The following is a 23,661-nucleotide window of genomic DNA, read 5'->3' as shown; positions in this document are numbered from 1 at the left end:
TACAGATAGGGAAGGTCATGCAGCTGGTCATGGCAAAGCCAGTATTTCAACCCAGAGTGTCTGGCTATAGTGCACTCTCTGAATTACACACTGTGATGCCTTTAATAAAAATAGTTACCTTTTTCTTTGAACTTACTATGTCCTGGGTATATTGTATACATTAATTCTAAATCTTTATGATAACCTTATTATGTGGGCTTTATTATTCTTATAAGTGAAGACATTAAGGCATAGAGAGGTTAAGTGGTAGATGTAGGAATGTACCCAGGTGTGCTTGCTTCTGTGCGCCCTGTCCTAGATCCAGAACACAGCAGGCAGATGGCTTCTTGGCATTTGGGATAGCCTTCCTGGATAAACCACCAAGAAATGCTCTATATCAGGCACAGAAGCCATGCCATTGTGGGGGTTCTAGTATCCCACAGCTGCAGAGAAGTTCTAACCTGCCTTCCATATGAGGCCAGGATTTTTTTCTTTGCTATTTATAAAAAGTTGGGTTTTTAAAATTTTTTGAAACTCTTGTTTTCACAATGGCTAGGCCAATAGAGTCAAAGTACAACAGAAGATGATTTCATTGCCTGCAAACTTGGAAAACATACACAAAAGAAGTTATGCAAATTCTAGCAAAAATCCTCCATATGTCTGACCTGTAAGAATTGAAATAGTGGGTATTTAGTTAACATTTTGCTTCTACTTAAGCATGTGGACAAAACCATATTCCATTTGCATGGCTGCCTGAAGACTTTAACACCCTGACTTGAAGCTTCATTTTTGGCTTTCCTAGCCTTTTTTCCCCCCTCTTTTGTATCTGGCACAAAAATACACAACAGAATGTCATTTACAACAGGTTAAAAATGAACCACCTTCCACTTTAGAAAGTGGGATCCAATAGGCATAAACTTCATTCTATTTCCTTTCTTGGCTTTTGCAGCTTGAGGAAATGGCATGCAACATACCTAACCAAAGACAACGGACTATGTCAACATCTGGAGAAGCTCTATACGAAATTCTTGGTTTGCATAAGGGAGCATCAGATAAGGAAATTAAGAAAACCTACAGGTACAAAGTTCAATGATGACATTTCCTGTACTCTACTTATAGTTATTTTGTGATTGGCAAGTGCCTCTAATTAAAGTCATAAGCTTCTTGCCAAGACCAGGTAATCAGACTTTTGAACCTCATGTTTCCAACATAGGCAGTTAGGAATAGACAGGTATGACATTGATTTTTGAAAGAACTCTCTCATGATGCTTGGCCTTAGGAAAAGGTAGCCTGTGTTTTAGGCCTGCGATGTCAGAGAGAGAGAGAGAAAGAGAAAGGAAGAGAGAGAGAGAGAGAGAGAGAGAGAGAGAGAGAGAGAGAGAGAGAGAGAGAGAGAGAGATCCATCACTGGGAATGACCAGGAGTTGTGATTTAACCCATGTGATATAGCATCACCAAATCTGGTAGAGGGATTTAAAAAAGGTGGGGGTTTGGGGAGTTGTCACAATGATTGTATTGTACGATACACTGTACACTCTATTTTACTGTATTTTACACTATACTTTTCAAGTCTCTAATTTTGATCTTTCATATCTGTCCTAGTCCAAGTTAGTTCTTTTTGGGATAATTCAACTAACATTTTCTTTAAAACTTCAAGGAATTAAAAAAAATATTAGGTACAAAAATAATTTACTTATTGTAGAAGATTTAGACTTTAATGAAAATGTAAACAATAATATTTATCCATAATTCTATCTCTAGTGATAATTACTGATATTTTGTTTCCTTCCAATCTTTTTTTCTGTCTGGATAAATTTTAAAATCAAATTAGATTCATCTATATTCTCTTTTTAACAAGGCTCTATCAAGAAAATATTTTGTTTGGCGTTATTAAATATTCTGATCTTAACGTCTGTAGCCTATGGCAATTCTGTACTCATAATCACTTTATGAGCTATTTTTTAGCATGTAAGTTCTTTTGATTTTTTCCCTTTATTTAATATTCTTGGACATAAACCATTATGCTTATTTTCAATTATTTCCTTATTTTCTTATTGAGGAATAAAGCTGTGCCTTTAGAGGAAAAATGAGTCAAAATATAAATGAAAGTTTCAGATTTTAATCAGTTATTTCTTGATTTGTCCTTGAATTAGGTTTTCAAAATTTATGAGTTTTTTTATGTATGGAAGTTTAGAATTTTTAAGTAGGCAAATTTGTTAGCCATTTCTTATATGGGTTTTGTTTTAACCATCATGGTTAAAAAACCACTCCGGATTATATTATAAAAATATTAACCCTTATCTTCTAGTACATTTATGATTTTGTTTTTATATTAAATCTTTGATGTATTTGGAGTTTATTTTGACATGAAGGATGAAGGTAGGATTCCAGATTTGGTTTTTCCAAAATCACTAGCCCATCAATATTTATTGAATTCTCCATTTTTTCTACTGCTGAGAAATTCTTTGGCTTGGATTAGAACCTTTACCATGTGCTAAACTATAGGCCTTGAAATGCCTTGCAAGAACTATGTGTTGAAGCATAAATGTCAGTGGTAAAAATTGCATTACTTCTGTGAAAATAGAGTTTAATCAAAGTCAGTATCAGCCTTCTAGTTTAAATTTTACTTAAGGTGCTGGGGAGAGAATAGGTCTTTACTATTTCCTTATGCCCTAGAGTTATGCAGGAGTGTGTCTGGGAGCTGCTCAGTCTGCTTTGGGTGGATGTCCTTGGCTGAAGGTTACTAAACTTTATTCTTAAAGGCTTCTGGCTGAAACATTGTGCTGAGGTACAGGTTGGGAATCAAAGTAATTGCATTGTAAGCTCACTATCTATGAAGATGCTCCCCAAAGTGAGAAAAGAAGTGATACCTAACTATCTTGTAAGTTTTAGATTATAATTGTGACTTAATTGTAAGCTAAAATTTAAGGTCATATCTTAATTAAGGCACTAATTATGCTGAGTTGTGTGCAAATTTAATAATAACTACCTGAAATCTTTTCATGTAATCAGTGTCTTGTTATTAATTTTGCTTTAATGTTGTGCACATATTATCTTTTCAGCTGATTGGGGTTCTAGTATGCTGCCAAAAGCATCTACTTCTATCTAATTACACATTTGTATTCTCCAAGTTATTCAAAATGTATGAGCAGGATGAAAATCCACTGAGAATATTAGTCTTATATTCAGGGACCTGGATCAAAGCAGTCCTGATGTAGTGAAATTAAAAGTCAATGAAATTTAATAAACTTACCAACTGTTGAATTTGTATGCTGCTTGACCTCTCTTGTAGGCCTTGATTGTGCTCTTGAAAACAAGGCTGAGGTAGAAGACGTCTGTTGTCTTTTTCATTTTATTTTTATTTTTGAATAGATAATAATTCACCTGATTAAAATGAGAACATACAAATAGGTATGAAAAAGTTCTCCCTCCTAGCTCATATTCCCCAATTTCTCCCCCAAGGAAAGCAATTCTTTATGTACTCTTCTAGAGAAATTTTATGCCTGTATAAGCATATATAGAGACTTGTCTTTCCCTGCTTCTGTCTGCTAATCATGCTTAAATCATTGAAAATAACACAAAACTCAACTGAAAGAGAACCCTGAAAGGTAGGAAGGAAGGTGAATTGATTATGGACCAAAGGAACACAAGGGCAACACAGTGTCAGGGCATTTTATGACTCCCCACCCAAGAGATGAAGGCCCAGGGCCTGGCCTTTCTGAACAGAATCCAGTCTAGCAATGGAAGGCAACCAGGTAGCCTTATTCTTCCTCCAAACTGAATGGGAGTCCTGCCAACAACTCAGAAATAGCAAGAGGACCAAACAAATGTTCTTTTAACAATAACTAGCCAGAGGACTGTTCTACCAGCGTGAGATTCCCCTCTCCCACCCTGAGACCTCACTTGACAGGGCACATCAGTGAGGGCAATTCTACCACCATAAGCCTCCAACCCATGAGGTACTTGAGGAATAAAGCAGTGCCTTTAGAGGTCCCTTAAGGCTAGAAATTCTCTTCCCCCACTTAAAGGCACCAGGCAACACAGCCTGGGGAAACACCTTTCTTCAGCTAGTACCAGCAACCACTAGTCTGGGCGCCAAAGGCAGTAGACAAACCAAGCCAATCAAAATAGCACTGTAGAGGCCCTAAAGATTAGACTGTCATTTTGTCACAGTCCACAAAAGTAAGCTAGGACCTGCATGTTAAACCTCAACAGAGTGACTACCTACTAAAATAAAAAATTAAATATCACTCAGAGTCTCCTAATAGTCTAAATGTCCAGATACAATTAAATCTACTCATTATAAGAACTAAGAAAATTGCAACTTGAATGAGAATGCAACTTGACTGAGATGAGCCAGATACTGGAATTAACCTTCAAGTATTTTAAAGGAACCATCATAAAAATGATTCAACAAACAATTACAAATTCTCTTTCAACAAGTAAAAAAAAATACATAGAAAATTTCAGCAAAAAAATGCTATAAAAAAGCACAAATGGAAATTACAGAATTGAAAAACAAATAATAAAAATGACTAGATGAACTCAATAATACAGTAGAGATGACAGAGGATAGAATCAGTGAAGTTGAGAACAGATCAAGAGAATTCACCCAATTTGAAAAACAGAGAAAATAAACTGAAAACAGAATCTCGGGAACCTAAGAGACAGTAACGAGACACAACATTTGCAGCAGCTGGAGAGGTAGGAGGGGAAGTGAAAGAGAGTGGGACTGAAAGAGAATATTCAAAGAAATAATGACTGGAAATTCCCCAAATTTGGTAAAACATAAAAATATACCAAAAAAGATGCTAAGTGAATTGCAAATAGGATAAATCCAAAGAAATTCATGCGAAGACACATCAAAAACTTCTGAAAACTAATGACAAAGGAAACATCTTGAAAGCAGTCAGAGAGAAACCACACATTGCCTATAGGGGAATACCAATTTAAATGACAGCAGATTTTTCACCTGAAACAATAGAGTCCGGAAGGAAGTGACATACATTTTTCAAATACTGAAAGAAAATTACTGTCAACTGCAAATTGTGTATCAGGAATTAAGGGGAAATAAAGACATTCTCAGATGAAGGAAAACTAGAAGAATTTGTCACTAGCAGACATACTCTTGGGAAAGGCAAAAGGATGTATTTCAAAAGAAATGAAATGATGAAGGAAGGAATCTTGGATAATTAGGAAGGAAGAAAGAATAATAGAGAATGTAGAAATATGCATAAATAGAACACACTGTCCTCCTCATGAATTTTCTAAATTATATACGAAGATTGGAATAAAAATTACATGACCATCAGATTCTCAAGATAATGAAACTTGAAAGTAGGGAGGATAAAGGGACCTAAATGGGAGTGAGATTTCTGCATTTCACTCAAATTGGTAAAACACTGATATCAGTAGATTGTGATTAGGTCATATACACATATATGTAAACATACACACATATGTACACATATGTCCAGCCACTAAGAAGACTACACAAAGTAACATGCCCCAAAACACTACAGATAGACCAAGATGGAATCCTAAAAAATGTTCAAATAACACAGGAAGACAAGAAAAGGGAAACAGAGGAAACACAAGGAAATAAAACAATAGACTTAAGTCCTAACATATTAATAGTCACATGAAATGCAAATGGCTAAGCATATGTTATACTTTTCCTTTCTTGTTATATAGATGATGGTATACTATCACTCCTATCCTCTACCTTGCATTCTTCTCTTAACAATATATCTTGAAGGTCATTCTAAAGAATGATCAGGATAGGATTAAAGATGGCAGCGTGAGAGGTGAGACAGAGACCTCCTCCTAAAACCACATATAATACGAAAATATAATTAATACAACTAACCCTGAAAGAGCAACAGGAAAGAAGGCTGTGTCAGACTACATAAACCTGGAGGAAAGAACAGACCTCACAGAACAGGGTTGGGAACTTTCACGATCTTCAGGTGCTCCATCCCTCTGTTGGCTACGCAGCTCCAAGGCCCCACACCGTGATATGCAACTGGCTGTGCCTTCCTCCCAGCCAGCCTGCAGCTGGCTTGCAAAGCAGCAAACCCTGCCCTGGCATCAGGCCAGCCAGAGGGAAGCCCTACCTACAGTAGCTACCAACCCAAAGCATAGAGGCTTACATCTGTGTGTTTGGCCCACTGGCTAAGGCAGTGGAGACAGGCATAGCAGCCAGGAAGCAGGAAACAGCATTTTCCTCTGCCCAGGCACCAACACTACTCCCCTGCAACCCTGACATTGCTCCAGGGGCTGAGCAGTTTCAGACAGTAGAGCTATACCACAGACAAATATGAAATGTCAAAGAAACATGGTTCAAAGCAAAATCTCAAAACCAGAAAAAAGATCGAGTGAGACTGAACTAATAAATCTTCCTGAAGGAGATTTCAAAACAAAAATCATAAATGTGCTCCTGGAGGTACAGAAAAATATTCAAGAACTCAGGAACGAATTTAGGATGGAGATCCAATCGTTGAGGAACACAATGGAGGGTATTAAAAGCAGAATAGAAATGGTGAAGGAGATGAAAAATGAAATAGAAATTAGAGAAGAGGAATACAAAGAAACAGAAGCACACAGAGAAAAAAAGATCTCTGGGAATGAAATAATACTGAGAGAACTGTGTGACCAATCCAAATAGAACAATATTCATATTATAGGAGTACCAGAAGAAGAAGAGAGAGAAAAAGGGATAGAAAGTGTCTTTGAGGAAGTTATTGCCAAAAACTTCCCCAGTTTGGGGAAGGAGATAATCTCTCAGGGCATGGAGATCCACAGATCTCCCAACACAAGGGACCCAAAGAGGACAACTCCAAGATATATAATAATTAAAATGGCAAAGATCAAGGATTAGGACAGACTATTAAAAGCAGCCAGAGAGAGAAATAAGGTCACATACAAAGGAAAACCCATCAGGCTATCATCAGACTCCCCAGCAGAAACCTTAGAGGCCAGAGGGAGTGGCATGATATATTTAATGCAATGAAGCACAAGGGCCTTGAACCAAGAATACTTGATCTGGCAATATTATCACTTAAATTTGAAGGAGGGATTAAACAATTTCCACATAAGCACAAGTTGAGAGAATTTACCTCACACAAACCATCTCTACAGTGAATTTTGGAGGGACTTCTATAGATGGAAGTGTTGCTAAGGTTAAATAGCTGTCACCAAAGGTAATAAAAAGGGATAGATAAAGAGTATAGAATATGATACCTATATATATAAAGAATGAAGGGGGAAGAAAATGAGGGGAAAAAAAGAACCTTTAGATTGTGTTTATAATAGCATACTAAGTGAATTAAGTTAGACTCTTAGATAGTAAGGAAATTAACCTTGAACCTTTGGTAACCATGAATCTGAAGTCTGCAATGTCAATAAGTACATACCTATTGATAATCACCCTAAATATAAATGGTCTCAATGCACCAATCAAAAGACATAGAGTCATTGAATGGATAAAAAAGCAAGACCCAACTATATGCTGCCTAGAAGAGACTCACTTCAAACCCAAAGGCATACACAGACTAAAAGTAAAGTGATGGAAAAAGATATTTCATGCAACTAATAGAGAGAAAAAAGCAGGTGTTGCACTACTTGTATCAGACAAAATAGACTTTAAAACAAGGAAAGTCACAAGAGACAAAAAGGGCATTACATAATGATAAAGGGGTTAATCCAACAAGAGGGTATAACCATTATAAATATCTATGCATATTGTAGGAGCACCTACATATGTGAAACAAATACTAACAGAATTAAAAGGGGAAAAATAATACAATGCATTCATTCTAGGAAACTTCAACACTCCACTCACTCTAAAGGACAGACAAACCAGACAGAGGCATTGAACTACACTTTATAACAGATGGTCCTAAGAGATATCTACAGAACTCTCCACCCAAAAGCCACAGTATGCACATTCTTCTCAAGTGCACATGAAACTATTTTCCAGAATAGATCATATACTAGGCCACAAAAAGAGCCTCAATAAATTTAAAAAGATTGAAATTGTACCAACCAGCTTCTCAGACCACAAATGTATGAAACTACAAATAAATTACGCAAAGAAAACAAAAAAGCCCACAAACACATGGAGGCTTCACAACATGCGCCTGAATAACCAATGGATCAATGATCAAATAAAAACAGATATCGAGCAATATATGGAGACAAAGACAACAATAATTCAACAGCACAAAACCTGTGGGACACAGCAAAGGCCATGCTAAGAGAAAGGTATATTGCAATACAGGCCTACCTCACAAAGAAGAACAATCCCAAATGAACAGTCTAAACTCACAATTAATGAAACTAGAAAAAGAAGAACAAATGAGGCCCAAAGTCAGTAGAAGGAGGGACATAATAAAGATTAGTGCAGGAATAAATAAATTCAAGAAGAATAGAACAATACAAAGAACTGATGAAAGCAAGAGCTGGTCTTCAAGAAAATAAACAAAATAGATAAAACCCTAGCCAGAATTATCAAGAAAAAAAGAGTGTCTACACACATAAACAGAATAAAAAATGAGAAAGAAAAGATCACTACAGACACCACAGAAATACAAAGAATTAATAGAGAATACTATGAAAAATTATATGTTAACAAACTGGATAACATAGAAGAAATGGACAACTTTCCAGAAAAATACAACCTTCCAAGGCTGACCCAGAAAGAAACAGAAAATCTGAATGGACCAATTACTAGCAATTAAATCAAGAACAAAACCCCTGTACCAGATGGCATCACTGCTAAATTTTATCAAACATTCAGTGAAGAACTAGTACCCATTCTCTTTAAAGTTTTCCAAAAAGTACAAGAGGAGGGAATACTTCCAAACTCATTCTATGGGGCCAGCATCACTCTAACACCAAAACCAAAGACACCACAAAAAAAGAAAATTACAGACCAATATCTCTGATGAACATAGATGCAAAAATACTCTTAACAAAATATTAGCAAACTGAATTCAAAAATACATCGAAAAGATCATCCATCATAATCAAGTAGGATTTGTTCCAGGGATGCAAGGATGGTACCATATTCAAAACTCCATCAACATCATCTACCATATCAACAAAATAGAAGGACAAAAACTACATGATCATCTCCATAGATGCTGAAAAAGCATTTGACAAAATTCAATATCCATTCATGATAAAAACTTTCAACAAAATGGGTATAGAGAGCAAGTACCTCAACATAATAAAGGCCATACATGACAAACCCACAGCCAACATTATCCTTAACAGCAAGAAGCTGAAAGCTTTTCCTTTAAGATCAGGAGCAAGACAAGAATGCCCACTCTTCCCGTTTTTTTTTTAACGTAGTTCTGGAGGTCCTCACCAATCAGACAACACAAAGAAATAAAAGGCATCCAGATTGTTAAAGAAGAAGTTAAACTGTCACTGTTTGCAGATGACATGAGATTATACATTAAAAAACCCTAAAGAATCTACTCCAAAACTACTAGATCTAATATCTGAATTCAGCAAAGTGCATAAATTAACAAAATTAATGCACAGAAATCTCTTGCATTCCTATACACTAATAACGAACTAGCAGTAAGAGATATCAGAAAACATTCCATTCACAATTACATCAAAAAGAATAAAATACCAGGAATAAACCTAACGAAAGAAATGAAAGATCTATACTCTGAAAACTACAAGACACTCATGAGAGAAATTAAAGAAGATATGAATGAATGGAAACACATCCCATACTCATGGATAGGAAGAATTAATATTGTCAAAATGGCCATCCTGCCTAAAGCAATCTACAGATTCAATGCAATCCCTATCAAAATACCAACAGCATTATTCAATGAACTAGAGCAAATCGTTCTAAAATTCATATGCAACCACAAAAGACCCCAAATAGCCAAAACAATCCTGAGGAGGAAGAATAAGGCTGGGGCATTATGCTCCCCATCCTCAAGCTTTACTACAAAGCTACAGTAATCAAGACAATTTGGTACTGGCACAAGAACAGATCCATAGACCGATGGAACAGACTAGAGAGTCCAGATATAAACTCAAGCATATATGGTCAATTAATATATGATAAAGGAGCCATTGACATACAATGGGGAAATGACAGCCTCTTCAACAACTGATGTTGGCAAAACTGCACAGTTACATGCAAGAGAATGAAACTGGATTATTGTCTATCCCCATACACAAAAGTAAACTTGAAATAGATAAAAAACCTGAATGTAAGTCACAAAACCATAAAACTCTTTGAAGACAACATAGGCAAAAATCTCCTGTATATAAACATGAGCAACTTTTTTCTGAATGCATCTCCTAGAGTAAGGGAAACAAATGCAATATACTAAAAAGGTTGTGTATGGCAAAGGATACCATCAAGAGAACAAAAAGGCATCCTACAGCACGAGAGAATATATTTGTAAATGACATATCTGACAAGGGGTTAAAATCCAAAAATATAAAGAACTTACATGCCTCAACACCCAAAAAGCAAATAACCCAATTAAAAATGGGCAGAGGATATGAAGAGACAATTCTCCAAAGAAGAAATTCAGATGACCAACATGCACATGAAAAGATGCTCCACATCACTAATTATCAGGGAAATGCAAATAAAAACCACAATGAGATATCACCTCACACTAGTTAGGATGGCCAGTATTGAAAAGACTAAGAACAGCAAATGGTGGTGAGGGTGTGGAGAAAGGGGAACCCTCCTACACTGCTGGTTGGAATGTAAGCTAGTTCAACCATTATGGAAAGCAATATGGAGGTTCCTCAAAAAACTAAAAATAGAAATAGTGTTTGATGCAGGAATTCCACTCCTAGGAATTTACCCAAAGAAAACAAGTTCTCAGATTCAAAAAGACATATGCCCCCCTATGTTTATTGCAGCAGCATTTATGATAGTCAAGATATGGAAGCAACCTAAGTGTCCATCAGTAGATGAATGGATAAAGAAGAGGTTGTACATACACACAATGGAATACTATTCAGCCATAAGAAAAAAAGAAATCCTACCATTTGCAACAACATGGATGGCACTGGAGGATATTATGCTCAGTGAAATAAGCCAGGTAGAGAAAGACAAGTACCAAATTATTTCCCTCATTTGTGGAGTATAACAACGAAGCAAAACTGAAGGAACAAAACAGCAGCAGACTCACAGACTCCAAGAAGGGACTAGCAGTTGCCAAGAGGCAGGGGTGGCAGAGGGTGGGTGGGGGGGGAGGGAGAAGGGGATTGAGGGATATTATGATTGGCACACATGGTTTGGGGGGCGTCATGGGGAAGACAGTGTAGCACAGAGAAGGCAAATAGTGACTGTGGCATCTTACTATACTGTTGGGTAGTGACTGCCATGGGGTATGGGGAGCCCATGATAACATGGGTGAATGTAGTAACCACATTGTTTTGTCATGTGAAACCTTCATAAGAGTGTATATCAATAATACCTTAATTTAAAAAAAGACATAAAAAAATAAAGAAAGAATGATCCGTTCGTCAGAAGTTTCATTCTTTTCACACTGCTGTGCTGTATCCCATGACATAGATGTCCCATGATTTAATCAGCTCCCTGTTAGATATGTAGGTTTTTCTATCAAGGCTGCCTTTTAAAGCCAACTTTGCGCTTTTCAGAGAGCAAAACCCATGGTAACAAAAAGGTAGAGGTAAGGAGAGGGAAATGATCTTGGTTCTTGTTCACTTTACAGTTTTTGTTCCGCCTCAATTTCAAATTCCTGGAGAAAGGATCTAATAGATCTAGCTGGGTCAGATGTCCACTCAAGTCTAGCTGGCTCTGACTAGAGATCAGGAATCACAAATCACCCACTACCACTTAGTAAGGATTTTGGGATTCAACTCCATAGGAAGGACAAGTGATAGTGTTCTCTAGTAAGAGCTACAGAGTTGGGAAGGAAATTATTGGCATCTCTAGTTCTTTATTCTTCCAGAGAGTCACCATTTATTTATTTATAGCAATCTCCAGACCTTTCTCTGTCCCTTCCTATGTCTATTTATAAGTGTTATCATAGAATATTTCTGTGAATAAAGCATTTTTTCCCTACATCATCATTTTTCCTACATTAGTACAACAATACTTAGTAAATTGGCATCCCCAGCTACCTCAAAGGACAGCTGGGAGGAATGACAAGAGAAAGTATTTTACTCTGTCAATCCATCCTGTACTGAAGTTCTTGCCTCACTGAAATTTTGTAAAGAGAAAAGAGATCATTTTTTTCAAAGGGTGTGGAGCCCTTTGTAGAAAAGCACAGTGAAATTACCAGGTTTTATTATGAATGGACAAATACCTTCATCATCCGTAAAAGTCTAAATTTATTGTACCATTTGATGCTACTGTTCGAAAGCTATTTATCTAGCATAAGGTGTGTTTGTACCCCATGCCAAAAGTGCCATATCACAGAGTGAGACTTCCTTATGAAATAAATCTGCCTTTGGTATTGCACATAATCATCCCAAGGAACTTGAAGTCTAAACTCATTTAATTCAATATTCTCATTGCTGGGTCATATCTCTTAATCTTACCAGTGTGTGCATGAGATACGCAAATATTTTTCCCATCCTCCCACTGCTTTAAACTTTTTATTCTCCCTTTTCATGCTGTCTGAAGGAGACTCGTTTAAGTCGATCTTTTAAAATTCAGATACACTGAGAATAGCTAAGAGATTATCCATCTTTCACATATTTGTCTAAAGTTTAAACGGGCATGCCTTCCCCTCCCACCTAGTTTAAATAATCTCTCTGAACCAATAGGAATTTTGAGAAGGTGGTGAAGGAGGACAGGAGGAGAGGGACACTAGTGAGTGGTGGGACAACTGGGGAGATGGGGTGTTGAAATGAAACTCAAATATCGTTATCTACATAAACCCCAAAACCAGGCTCTGACTCCTTTCAATTGACTCAAGTCACCCACGTCCTTCTGGGAGTCTCCCCTGTGAAAGTCTCCCATGACCCAGGAGCCAGTTCATTCCCATGTAGCAACATTGCTTCCCCAAACTGTTGACACATGTTTTGCTGTTCACTCAGTGGGCACGTTCACAGTCACCGAGAGGCACAACTCTGCACACGCTGGGCTCTGCTGCTGAAGTCCCACTGCTGCTCAGGTGGATGTAGTTGCTCTACTGCTATTTGCATGACTTTTCCAGGCTTGGCAGACACAGTAGGTGCTCATCGCCAGCTGCTTGGTGTCCAGGTTTTCTGATTATTCCTCCAGGCCAAGATGTCTCCTCTAACATGCCCAGTGAGTGTCAGTTTGGTAGAAAAGCTCCTTCTATCTTTTCTTGTAGATCTCTTTTTCTGTTGGACTCACATGTACACAGGGGTGAGCCAGGGACTATCAGTAATGCTCTACTTAAAATCTCTATTCCCTCTGACAGAGAAAGCTTTGCTTCTGGGTCAAGCTTATCATGCCTGGTTCTTTCTTATCTAAGATCCATTATTTTCCAGAAGACTCTGTGGTTCCCTTCCCATCCCCAGATAGGTTTCCATCAGGCTGTTCTATTGGTTCATCAGACTTACTCAGCTGTGGCTTCCCCAACAGGGCATATGGCTTGGATCCCTTTCTAGAAGGCTCTGTAGCCCTGGGGGACTTCTGGGATGCATGGCCTGATATGCCCAAACTCCTATCCCTGAAAGGTAGGCTGTGACAGCTCAAAGAAGCATCCCTGCCATTGCTCAACACAAAGCTTCCTGATTCTGTGCTGTCTTTAGTAACTTGAACGCAGTAAATATAGTTTTCCATTTTACTGTGGTCAGCAAGCACTTTAGGTGTGTGATTAGATCCCATTGTTTTTGATTTTGCCTGATACAGAAAAATACTTCACCTCAAAGTCAGTACACTGTTGATCTACCCCATGCTGCTACCTAATTATAACAGAAGTTAGAAAGGCTGATCAAAGTATGGAGCAACCACTAGGATGTCCAGTCTCTTACAATTCTAAGGGCTTTATAGCAACAAATCTGGTTCATTATTTAACAAATATTTGTTGAGCACCTACTATGAGTCAGGCACTATTTTAGACACTGAGAAAATAGCAGTGAACAAAACAAAGTCCCTGTACTCCTGAAGCCTATATTCTGGGTTGGCGAAGTGGGGAGGCTTAATAATAAATAAGTAAAACATTCAGTCTATCAGATGTTGGTAAGTGTTGTGGAGAAAAGCAAAGCAGGTAGGAGGGTAGGGAAGGCTAGGAGTTATACATTCTCTGAGGTGTTCCACATTGATTTTAACACTACAATCCCTTGGTTACAGTGAATTCTAATAAATAATAAAGTAATAAAGTCTGAAAGACCTGGACACAAACCCCTTCTCTTGGCTTCATTTCCTTCATAAGTAAAATGCAGATAACAATACTGATCTCAATGGGTTGTGGAGGATTAATTGAGATGATAATCTGAAGTGTTCAGCCAAGGTCTGGCACATGTTACTGGGTGCCATGAAGGATACATAACAAATCAGAGAAATAGCCCTATAAAATGGTATTCTTCAACTTGCTCGTGTCTTGGACACAGGAAGACTCTCTTAAGGAATGTGTGTGTGTGTGTGTATACATGTGAGTGAGCGAGTGTGCATGTGTATATAGGTGCAGGTGAGAGTGTGTATGCTGGGTATTTAGTTCTGTGACATTTAAACTCCATTAAATACATTTAAAAAGAGTGTTTCAACTGTTTATTTTCACATGTCAATGTTGTAATATGCTAAAAATCACACCATTTGCATGTTTAATCTTACCATAAAAATATTTTACATATCAAGTTAAAATGTCAAGAGGACAATTCTCAAAATTATTTTAAGAAGCCTATTAGTAAAAATTTAGAATCCAATTGAGAAGGATGGAAGGGGGAAAGAGAAAGAGAGAAAGAATTCACATCCAAAATGACAAGGATCCATTTAGTCTGGTTTGGGAAGGGAGGCCTGTGAGGGCCTTCCTAGAGGCCATCTATGTGCTCCATGGCCCATTGTGCTGTCCCATCAGAGAATGAAGTTCTCAAAGGTTGTAATCCTATCTTTTCTGCTTCTCCCACTCCATCAGTTTTCTGAGGGCAGGCAATGTGCTTCCATTGCATTTCCAGTCCTAGCACCATGTTAATATTTACCAAATGCAAGAATGAACTGGTCAGCAAATAGATTTTGCCTGTGCATATATGTCTGTTTTCTCTTGATTACAGTCTCAGCTTCTTCAGGGCCATTTCTCAAATGTTGGGTTGCCTAGCTGAACAGGGAGTCATTTACTGAGCCAGTAAATACAGAAAGGGCAGATCAGCAAGGGAAGACCAGTTTTAGTTTGGGAAATGGTACATTTTGTATCATTTGGGTCCTTCAAGTAAGAAGTAGTTAGGGGATAAGGAAGGAAAAACAAAGAAAATGTTATACAATTTAGAGGATGTAAGTCTTAAGTATTCAAAATCTCGTATGTAATTTAAATGCTGGTTTTTATTTACACAGATGTATAACTTTTTGTAGTTAGATAGAAACAAGATTAAGATGCCCAAAAGGGAGGCCGACTAGTTTCCCTAGGATTCTTGGTGCAAGAACCTAACAAAATTCTGTCCTACTAAATGAGAAATCAGACAGATCTAGCACTTTCTTAGCTCCTCAGAGAACCACAAAATCACAGTGAACTAGTTTTGTATTTCAGAACCTGTGTCTCTGTGCCTCATGGATGAGCTTAATTTCTCCAAACATCCTGGTTCACAGGTTGGCAGGGACTCATTGATTCTTCTATGTCATTCAATTTCACATGGAACTTTCTGGAAGTCATTTTTCATCTCTGAAAAAGTGAGTTGCCTCAAAGTAGACCAAGTGAGGCAAACACTGTTTTCACAAGGAGCAGGAAAGAGTGCCATTTCCAATGTGATCTGTGGCAACTCCAATTTGTGGTGCTTTTACCCATCGTTATTAGCAATTACAGGTTATAACAGAGGCTGTTTACGAATAAAGTGTAAATGTCAGGGGAATGCATAGCTAATAGAAGAGTTTAAATATTTACAAGACAAAGTGATGATTCAAGCTCACAAAATAAATTGAAATTAATCTCTGTCAAGCACAAATTTGTTTCCTGAATTCTAAAACCTTACTCTGAAAAGAGTATATGAGGCTATATCAGAGCTATCTTCCAGGTCAGCTGCATCACCTCCTTTCTCCCATGGCAAATCTTCCACTTGACCTCATAGTTCTTAGTACAACTACAACTTCAGTCATTCCTGGGCACTAGAATCATTACCATCAGTGATTTCTTTTCACTTACTCATTCACTCAATACCCATTTAGTATTGAATACTTCTTTATATCATACTGTGAGAAATGAATATACAAATCTATATCTACGTCTGTTACATATAACATATAAACCATAGTTTGTACCTTTTAAAAGGCATATAGTGAAAGACGTGCAAAACAAGGGAGGACGTGGTAAATGAAATAGATTAATTTGAGCATAGGATTCATATTAATCATTTAAATGAAAGTTAATTCATCACTCCATCATTCATTTCTGTCCCAGGCACTATTCTAGGCTCTGGATACAAATATAAGCAAAATCATTGTTACCGATCTCATGTAAATTGAGGTATAGCAGAGGAGACAGAAATTAGCCAAATGATGACAAAAATGAATGCATAATTACCAATGAAATAAAATGCTCTGGAGGAAAAATTCATGGTTCCATGAAAGTATAAATAAAAGAATCTGATCTGGAATAGAAATCAAAGAAGTATTCCTCAAAAAAAAGGAATACAGTCTTTATTCACTCTTTTGCAGCTTTTTTTTTTTTTCTCTCCTGACTGGGTAATTCCCAGTATTTTCTCCTCCCATTCACAGATTCTTTTCTCTGCACAGTCAAGTCTGCATTTGAAACTACTGAATTCTTCAGTTCAGTTATTGTATTTTTCAACTCTAGGATTTGTTTTGTTTTGTTAAATGGCTGCTATTTCCTTGTCAAACTTTTCATTTTGTTCATGCATGACTTTCTTAATTCCATTTAGCTGTTTGTGGTTTCTTATAGTTCACTAAACTTGCTTAAGAGAATTTTGAATTCTTTGATAATTGTTCATAGATCTCCATTTTTTTTAGGGTCAGTTATTGGAACTTTACTAGCTTCCTTTGGTGGCATCATATTTACCTGATTTTTCATGATCCTTGATTCCTAACACAGCATACGTACATTTGAGTTATGGGGCTTGTCTTCTAGATTTCATAGGTTGCTTTGGCAGAGACAGTTCTTCACCAGTCAGCTCAGTTTAGGTTTCTGGATATGATTGCTAGTAATGTCTTTGGGCAGATGAGGCCTGCTATTAGGGTCCACTTTTTAGGTAAGGCAACTGTTGGGACTCTGAGGCCAGTGATGGGCCCTGCTATTAGGGTCCATTTTTTAGGTAAGGCAACTGTTGGAGCTCCCCAGGTGTGTCACTGGCTGAAAAAAGACAGAACTTGAATAGAACTGCTGGTTGCTTCCCTATCCAAGTGAGGCTGTAAGATGGGTTCCATGGTTGTCTGAATTATCTGGTCAGGACTGGGTACTATATTCAATAGTACATGGGGCTACAAATTAGCTTCCAAGCTTAAGTAGAGCAGCAGGATGGGACCCTGAGCCTGTACAGCTCATTGTTTGGGGACCTGAATCAGACCTGAGTGTGCACTGAAATCCCTGTCCAGATGAGGCCACTGGTTTTGCTCTGCAGAGTTGGGAGGCCATGGGCTGTGCTCTCTGTTCCTCTGTTCAAGTACCACTGTTCATACAACTACTAAATGGGTTATGCAACTCCTGTGCACTCTGTCTGATTAGGTTCCCTTATCACATAGGCTGAATGCTGTATTCAGTGATGAGTGGGGCTACAAATTGGATTGTCTTCCCATGTACAGCAAACAAAGCAGTTCTAAAACTGGTAAGACTCTGTGTTTTCTTAACTCAAGCTGCCCCACACCCCTGTTTCCTGGCCAAATTGGGCTGCTGGCTTTGCCCCGCAAACTAATAGCCCTGTCTACCCTTCTCAGCTTGAGCACTAGTGGGATTCGTGGCTTCCAGGTGTTTCTATGAGCCCTTCTGGTCAGAAGGGGCTGAAAGACACTCTCCAAAGAAGATGAGGCTGTCTCACTCAGACAGGACATTCTAGGCTACTCCCAGTACCCCAAACAGGCTCTCTGGTTGGGAGTGGCTAGGAGCTACCCCTAGCATTGGCTATAAATTAACCCATCTGCTTGTGCATATGGGACCCCTCCACCTCCAGTACTGGCTTTGCTGTGGGGATGGATGATCAGCTCTTTCTGCCTCTTAGCTTGAGTATCACTGGGCTGCACAGCCTCCAGTTGTTGTCAACAGTCCTCCTGGTCAGATGGGGCTGGATGACACTCTCCACATTGGGTGGGGCTGTGACTCAACTCCTTGCCTGGGTATAGGAAAACCAAAACCTAGGGCAGCGAAACAACTCACTGGAGAATCCCGGTCAGGCAGATCTGCACCCCACCAAGTTCCCTGGTCAGAGTACACCCCTGACTTGGTTCAGCAGATGAACAAAGGCACTGGTTGGGATTAGTGCTTGGACACTGCAGGCATGAACTTTGTCTGCCAAAATCCATGTGCTGTTTGTTGCAAGCTCCTCCCTGCTTCTCCATCAGTCAAATTCCCAGTGTCTGGGCCCCTCAGACTCTCCTGCAATGCCTGTGGTGTGAAATCAGAGTAGGTGCTCCTAGAAGTGACCCAAAATGCTAGGGGGTACTGATTGTTTCCCGGGTTCTCTTTCCCCATTGGAAGAACCAGAACCAGAGGCCTCTTCATGTGGTGCTGCACTGGCCTACGTGAGGGGCAATGCAGTCAATGTCCAGCCATTTATCTTACTCTTCTAATGCAATCCATCTGGTTTCTGAGGTGGAGGGGGTGCTTCAGCTTCACCCCTGTGCTCTAGGATTCTCTCAGTGGTTCTTGTTTTGAATAGATGTTAGTTCTTGTGAGGAGGAGTGAGGTAAGGAACAACCTATGTTGACATCTTGATGACATCACTCCCATGCAGTCTTAATCTAAGTACAATTTATACCAATTGATATTGAAGGCAGTAAGAAAAGGCAGAAAGACAAGCCTAACAGCTGCAATGAGTCATTAATAACAAGAATAATAAAAATAACCAACATATATGGTGTGCTTGTTATGGCAGGGACTATGCTCACTTATTCATTATTCTATTTAATGCTCACATCTCTGTATTGTAGGTATTATTATTATCCTCATTTTACATTTGAGAAAACTAAGGCTTAGGAAAGTAGGTTAAGTACTGTCCAAAGTCACATAGCAGGAGTAGTGGAGGCAATACTGGCACCTGTGTGGTATTGCTCCAGAGCCCACTGCTCTTTACCACTACATCTCTGATTTTAGAAGAGCTACCATGAATCCAAATGATTCAAAGACCAGAATCTGAGTGATGGGTCATACTGGAAGATGAAGCAAAGTGCCTGAGAAGAAAGGCTGGGGATGAGATTCAGGGTTGGGGTTTAAGACAGGAGTAGGGAGAGGGATCCAGAATAAGCACAGAAGTTTAAGTTCCAGACAATGTGGGGAAGTCTACTATCAGCATGCTGAGGGGAGGACTGAACATCCTAGCTAATGTGATGTCTTTCCTTTCACTGGTTAGAAGTAGCTTTTGGTACTTATTAGCAAGATTCTGTATATCTCATGGTTTGAAAAAGCAAGATCTGCAAGGGGTCATTGTGGGTCCTAAGGTAATGCAATGTACCTCCTTCTGGCAATTCTGTTAAGTCCAACTGCTTCTTAAGTTATCTTTTGATAAAATAAAATCATGTCCCCATTCAGCATATGTTACCTGCCATACACCCTGCATCTATAGCTAGATTCTTTTTTTTTTTTTTTTTTTTTTTTAGATAATTATTTTTTATTGAAGGGTAGTTGACACACAGTATTACATTACATTAGTTTCAGGTGTACAACACAGTGATTCAACATTTATATACATGATAATTCTAAGTACCAGCTATCACCATACCAAGTTGTTACAATATTTTGACTATATTCCTTATGCTATACATTACATCCCGGTTGCTTATTTATTTTACAATTGGAAGTGTGTACTTTTTCTTGGTTGTTGTTGTTAGGGCATCTCTCATATTTATTGATCAAATGGTTGTTAACAACAATAAAATTCTGTATAGGGGAGTCAATGCTCAATGCACAATCATTAATCCACCCCAAGCCTAATTTTCGTCAGTCTCCAATCTTCTGAAGCATAACGAACAAGTTCTTACATGGAGAACAAATTCTTACATAGTGAATAAGTTACATGGTGAACAGTACAAGGGCAGTCATCACAGAAACTTTTGGTTTTGCTCATGCATTATGAACTATAAACAGTCAGTTCAAATATGAATACACATTTGATTTTTATACTTGATTTATATGTGGATACCACATTTCTCTCTTTATTATTTTTAATAAGATGCTGAAGTGGTAGGTAGATACAACATAAAGGTAGAAAACATAGTTTAGTGTTGTAAGAGAGCAAATGTAGATGATCAGGTGTGTGCCTGTAGACTATGTGTTAATCCAAGCTAGACAAGGGCAATAAAACATCCACATATGCAGAAGATTTCTCTCAGAACAGGGGGCGTGAGGTTCTAAGCCTCACCTCTGTTGATCCCCAATTTCTCACCTGATGACCCCCCTGCGACTGTGCCTGTCTTAGGTTGTTCCTCCCTTGAGGAATCTTACCCGTCTCTGGCTAACCAGTCATCTTCCGGGGCCATACAGGGAAATGTTAAGTTGGTAAGTGAGAGAGAAGCCTTATTGTTTGAAATGGTTAGCTTTTTATTTCTTTGCATATTTATGCCCTGTGGCTTCTATGCCCAGCATTTGTCTTGAGGTATCTTTACCACTTGGAGGAGTTATGATACTCGGTAAATTTGATATGAGGCACGAATTCTATTTAAGAATTCGTTGTAATTAGGAAGGAAGAAGAAAAGCTATAGAAGTAGCAGGCGGGAGAAAACATGGGAAGATTGATTATTTCTTTGACATATCTTCTTGTGGAGTAACTTCAGCATGTATATATTTTAAGCTACTACTTATATTGCGCACACACATTAACATAATAGGAGTATAGTTACATAACCAAAGCATACCTGTAATTACCAGCCATCTCCAGTGAAACCAAGAAAACCAGTTAGGCACCCTAGGCATTTGTGAAAACTTATCAATGATATGATGGTTATTATCTAACTGAATTTGAATAGTTTGAGAAAAATCAGACAAATTAAAACAACCCATTCCTGGGCACTGTTCACATCCCATATGTTCTTTTAACAGTAAATAGTCTGTAGTTGTAAGATTTTGGAGCGCTACAATTTGCACTTCTCCCAATTCTTGGTTGAGTTCCAACAGCATAGATCCAGTCAAATTTGTTGTTCTACTGCATGCACAGGCCAGCTTAGATATCTCCTTCATTCCCATGGCAAGTCCAGGAGCTGGTGGGATGAGTGCATCTACAGCTGTAGCAGTGCGTGGATCCCTGCTGGGGTTTTTTGATGATCATCTTCTGGCATGAGTCTTCCCGAGAGTGCTGATGTTGGAAGTTCTCCTTCATATCGTTTCTTAGTTCATTTTCGGGGTAGCCAAATCAGGCTTTGATCCTCTGTATAAACACAAACAGACCCCTTGCCTACACTTTTATATGTCCTTTATATCATTGTGTAGAACTCATTAGAGGTCACCACATAGGAACTGCATTTTTTTTTTAATCATTAATCTACACTTACATGACGAATACTTACGAATACTTTGTTTACTAGGCTCTCCCCTATACCAGGTCCCCCCTACATACCCCCTTACAGTCACCGTCCATCAGCGTAGCAACCTGTTGTAGAATCACTACTTGTCTTCTCTGTGTTGTACAGCCCTCCCCTTTCTCCCACCCCGCTATGGATGCTAATCTTAATACCCCCCTACTTCTCCCCCCCTTATCCCTCCCTACCCACCCATCCTCCCCAGTCCCTTTCCCTTTGGTACCTGTTAGTCCATTCTTGAGTTCTGTGGTTCTGCTGCTGTTTTGTTCCTTCAGTTTTTCCTTTGTTCTTATATTCCACAGATGAGTGAAATCATTTGGTATTTCTCTTTCTCTGCTTGGCTTGTTTCACTGAGCAAAATACCCTCCAGCTCCATCCATGTTGCTGCAAATGGTTGGATTTGCCCTTTTCTTATGGCTGAGTAGTATTCCATTGTGTATATGTACCACATCTTCTTTATCCATTCATCTATCGATGGACATTTAGGTTGCTTCCAATTCTTGGCTATTGTAAATAGTGCTGCGATAAACATAGGGGTGCACTGATCTTTCTCATACTTGATTGCTGCATTCTTAGGGTAAATTCCTAGGAGTGCAATTCCTGGGTCAAATGGTAAGTCTGTTTTGAGCATTTTGATGTACCTCCATACTGCTTTCCACAATGGTTGAACAAGATTACATTCCCACCAGCAGTGTAGGAGGGTTCCCCTTTCTCCACAGCCTCGCCAACATTTGTTGTTGTTTGTCTTTTGGATGGCAGCCATCCTTACTGGTGTGAGGTGATACCTCATTGTAGTTTTAATTTGCATTTCTCTGATAATTAGCGATGTGGAGCATCTTTTCATGTGTCTGTTGGCCATCTGTATTTCTTTTTTGGAGAACCGTCTGTTCAGTTCCTTTGCCCATTTTTTAATTGGGTTATTTGTTTTTTGTTTGTTGAGGCGTGTGAGCTCTTTATATATTCTGGGCGTCAAGCCTTTATCGGATGTGTCATTTTCAAAGATATTCTCCCATACTGTAGGGTTTCTTTTTGTTCTATTGATGGTGTCTTTTGCTGTACAGAAGCTTTTCAGCTTAATATAGTCCCACTTGTTCATTTTTGCTGTTGTTTTCCTTGCCCGGGGAGATATGTTCAAGAAGAGGTCACTCATGTTTATGTCTAAGAGGTTTTTGCCTATGTTTTCTTCCAAGAGTTTAATGGTTTCATGGCTTACATTCAGGTCTTTGATCCATTTTGAGTTTACTTTTGTATATGGGGTTAGACGATGGTCCAGTTTCATTCTCCTACATGTAGCTGTCCAGTTTTGCCAGCACCATCTGTTGAAGAGACTGTCATTTCGCCATTGTATGTCCATGGCTCCTTTATCAAATATTAATTGACCATATATGTCTGAGTTAATGTCTGGATTCTCTAGTCTGTTCCATTGGTCTGTGGCTCTGTTCTTGTGCCAGTACCAAATTGTCTTGATTACTATGGCTTTATAATAGAGCTTGAAGTTGGGGAGTGAGATCCCCCCTACTTTATTCTTCTTTCTCAGGATTGCTTTGGCTATTCGGGGTCTTTGGTGGTTCCATATGAATTTTTGAATTATTTGATCCAGTTCATTGAAGAATGTTGCTGGTAGTTTCATAGGGATTGCATCAAATCTGTATATTGCTTTGGGCAGGATGGCCATTTTGACGATATTAATTCTTCCTAGCCATGAGCATGGGATGCATTTCCATCTGTTAGTGTCCCCTTTAATTTCTTTTAAGAGTGACTTGTAGTTTTCAGAATATAAGTCTTTCACTTCTTTGGTTAGGTTTATTCCTAGGTATTTTATTTTTTTTGATGCAATTGTGAATGGAGTTGTTTTCCTGATT

The 23,661-nt window shown here is 38.5% G+C and overlaps 1 protein-coding gene and 1 long non-coding RNA gene across 3 annotated transcripts in view; one reads left to right on the top strand and one right to left on the bottom strand.

Annotated features, from left to right (window-relative positions):
* The window catches only part of LOC118912810 (uncharacterized), a 120,723-nt gene that overhangs the window by 33,201 nt on the left and 63,861 nt on the right, over positions 1 to 23,661 (bottom strand). For both annotated transcript variants that reach the window (XR_008996294.1, XR_008996293.1), the window contains exon 3: positions 3,233 to 3,363. This is a non-coding gene — a long non-coding RNA (uncharacterized LOC118912810). The remainder of the gene's footprint in view (positions 1 to 3,232; positions 3,364 to 23,661) is intronic.
* DNAJC5B (DnaJ heat shock protein family (Hsp40) member C5 beta) overlaps positions 938 to 23,661 on the top strand; it is a 75,980-nt gene continuing 53,256 nt past the window's right edge. The window contains exon 1 of the mRNA XM_036886308.2: positions 938 to 1,056. Coding sequence (XP_036742203.2) covers positions 938 to 1,056 — 119 coding nt within the window. The remainder of the gene's footprint in view (positions 1,057 to 23,661) is intronic.

The sequence above is a fragment of the Manis pentadactyla genome, chromosome 3 (genome assembly GCF_030020395.1).
Source record: "Manis pentadactyla isolate mManPen7 chromosome 3, mManPen7.hap1, whole genome shotgun sequence".
NCBI classification, from domain to species: domain Eukaryota; kingdom Metazoa; phylum Chordata; class Mammalia; order Pholidota; family Manidae; genus Manis; species Manis pentadactyla.
This window is presented reverse-complemented; position numbering and strand designations above follow the sequence as displayed.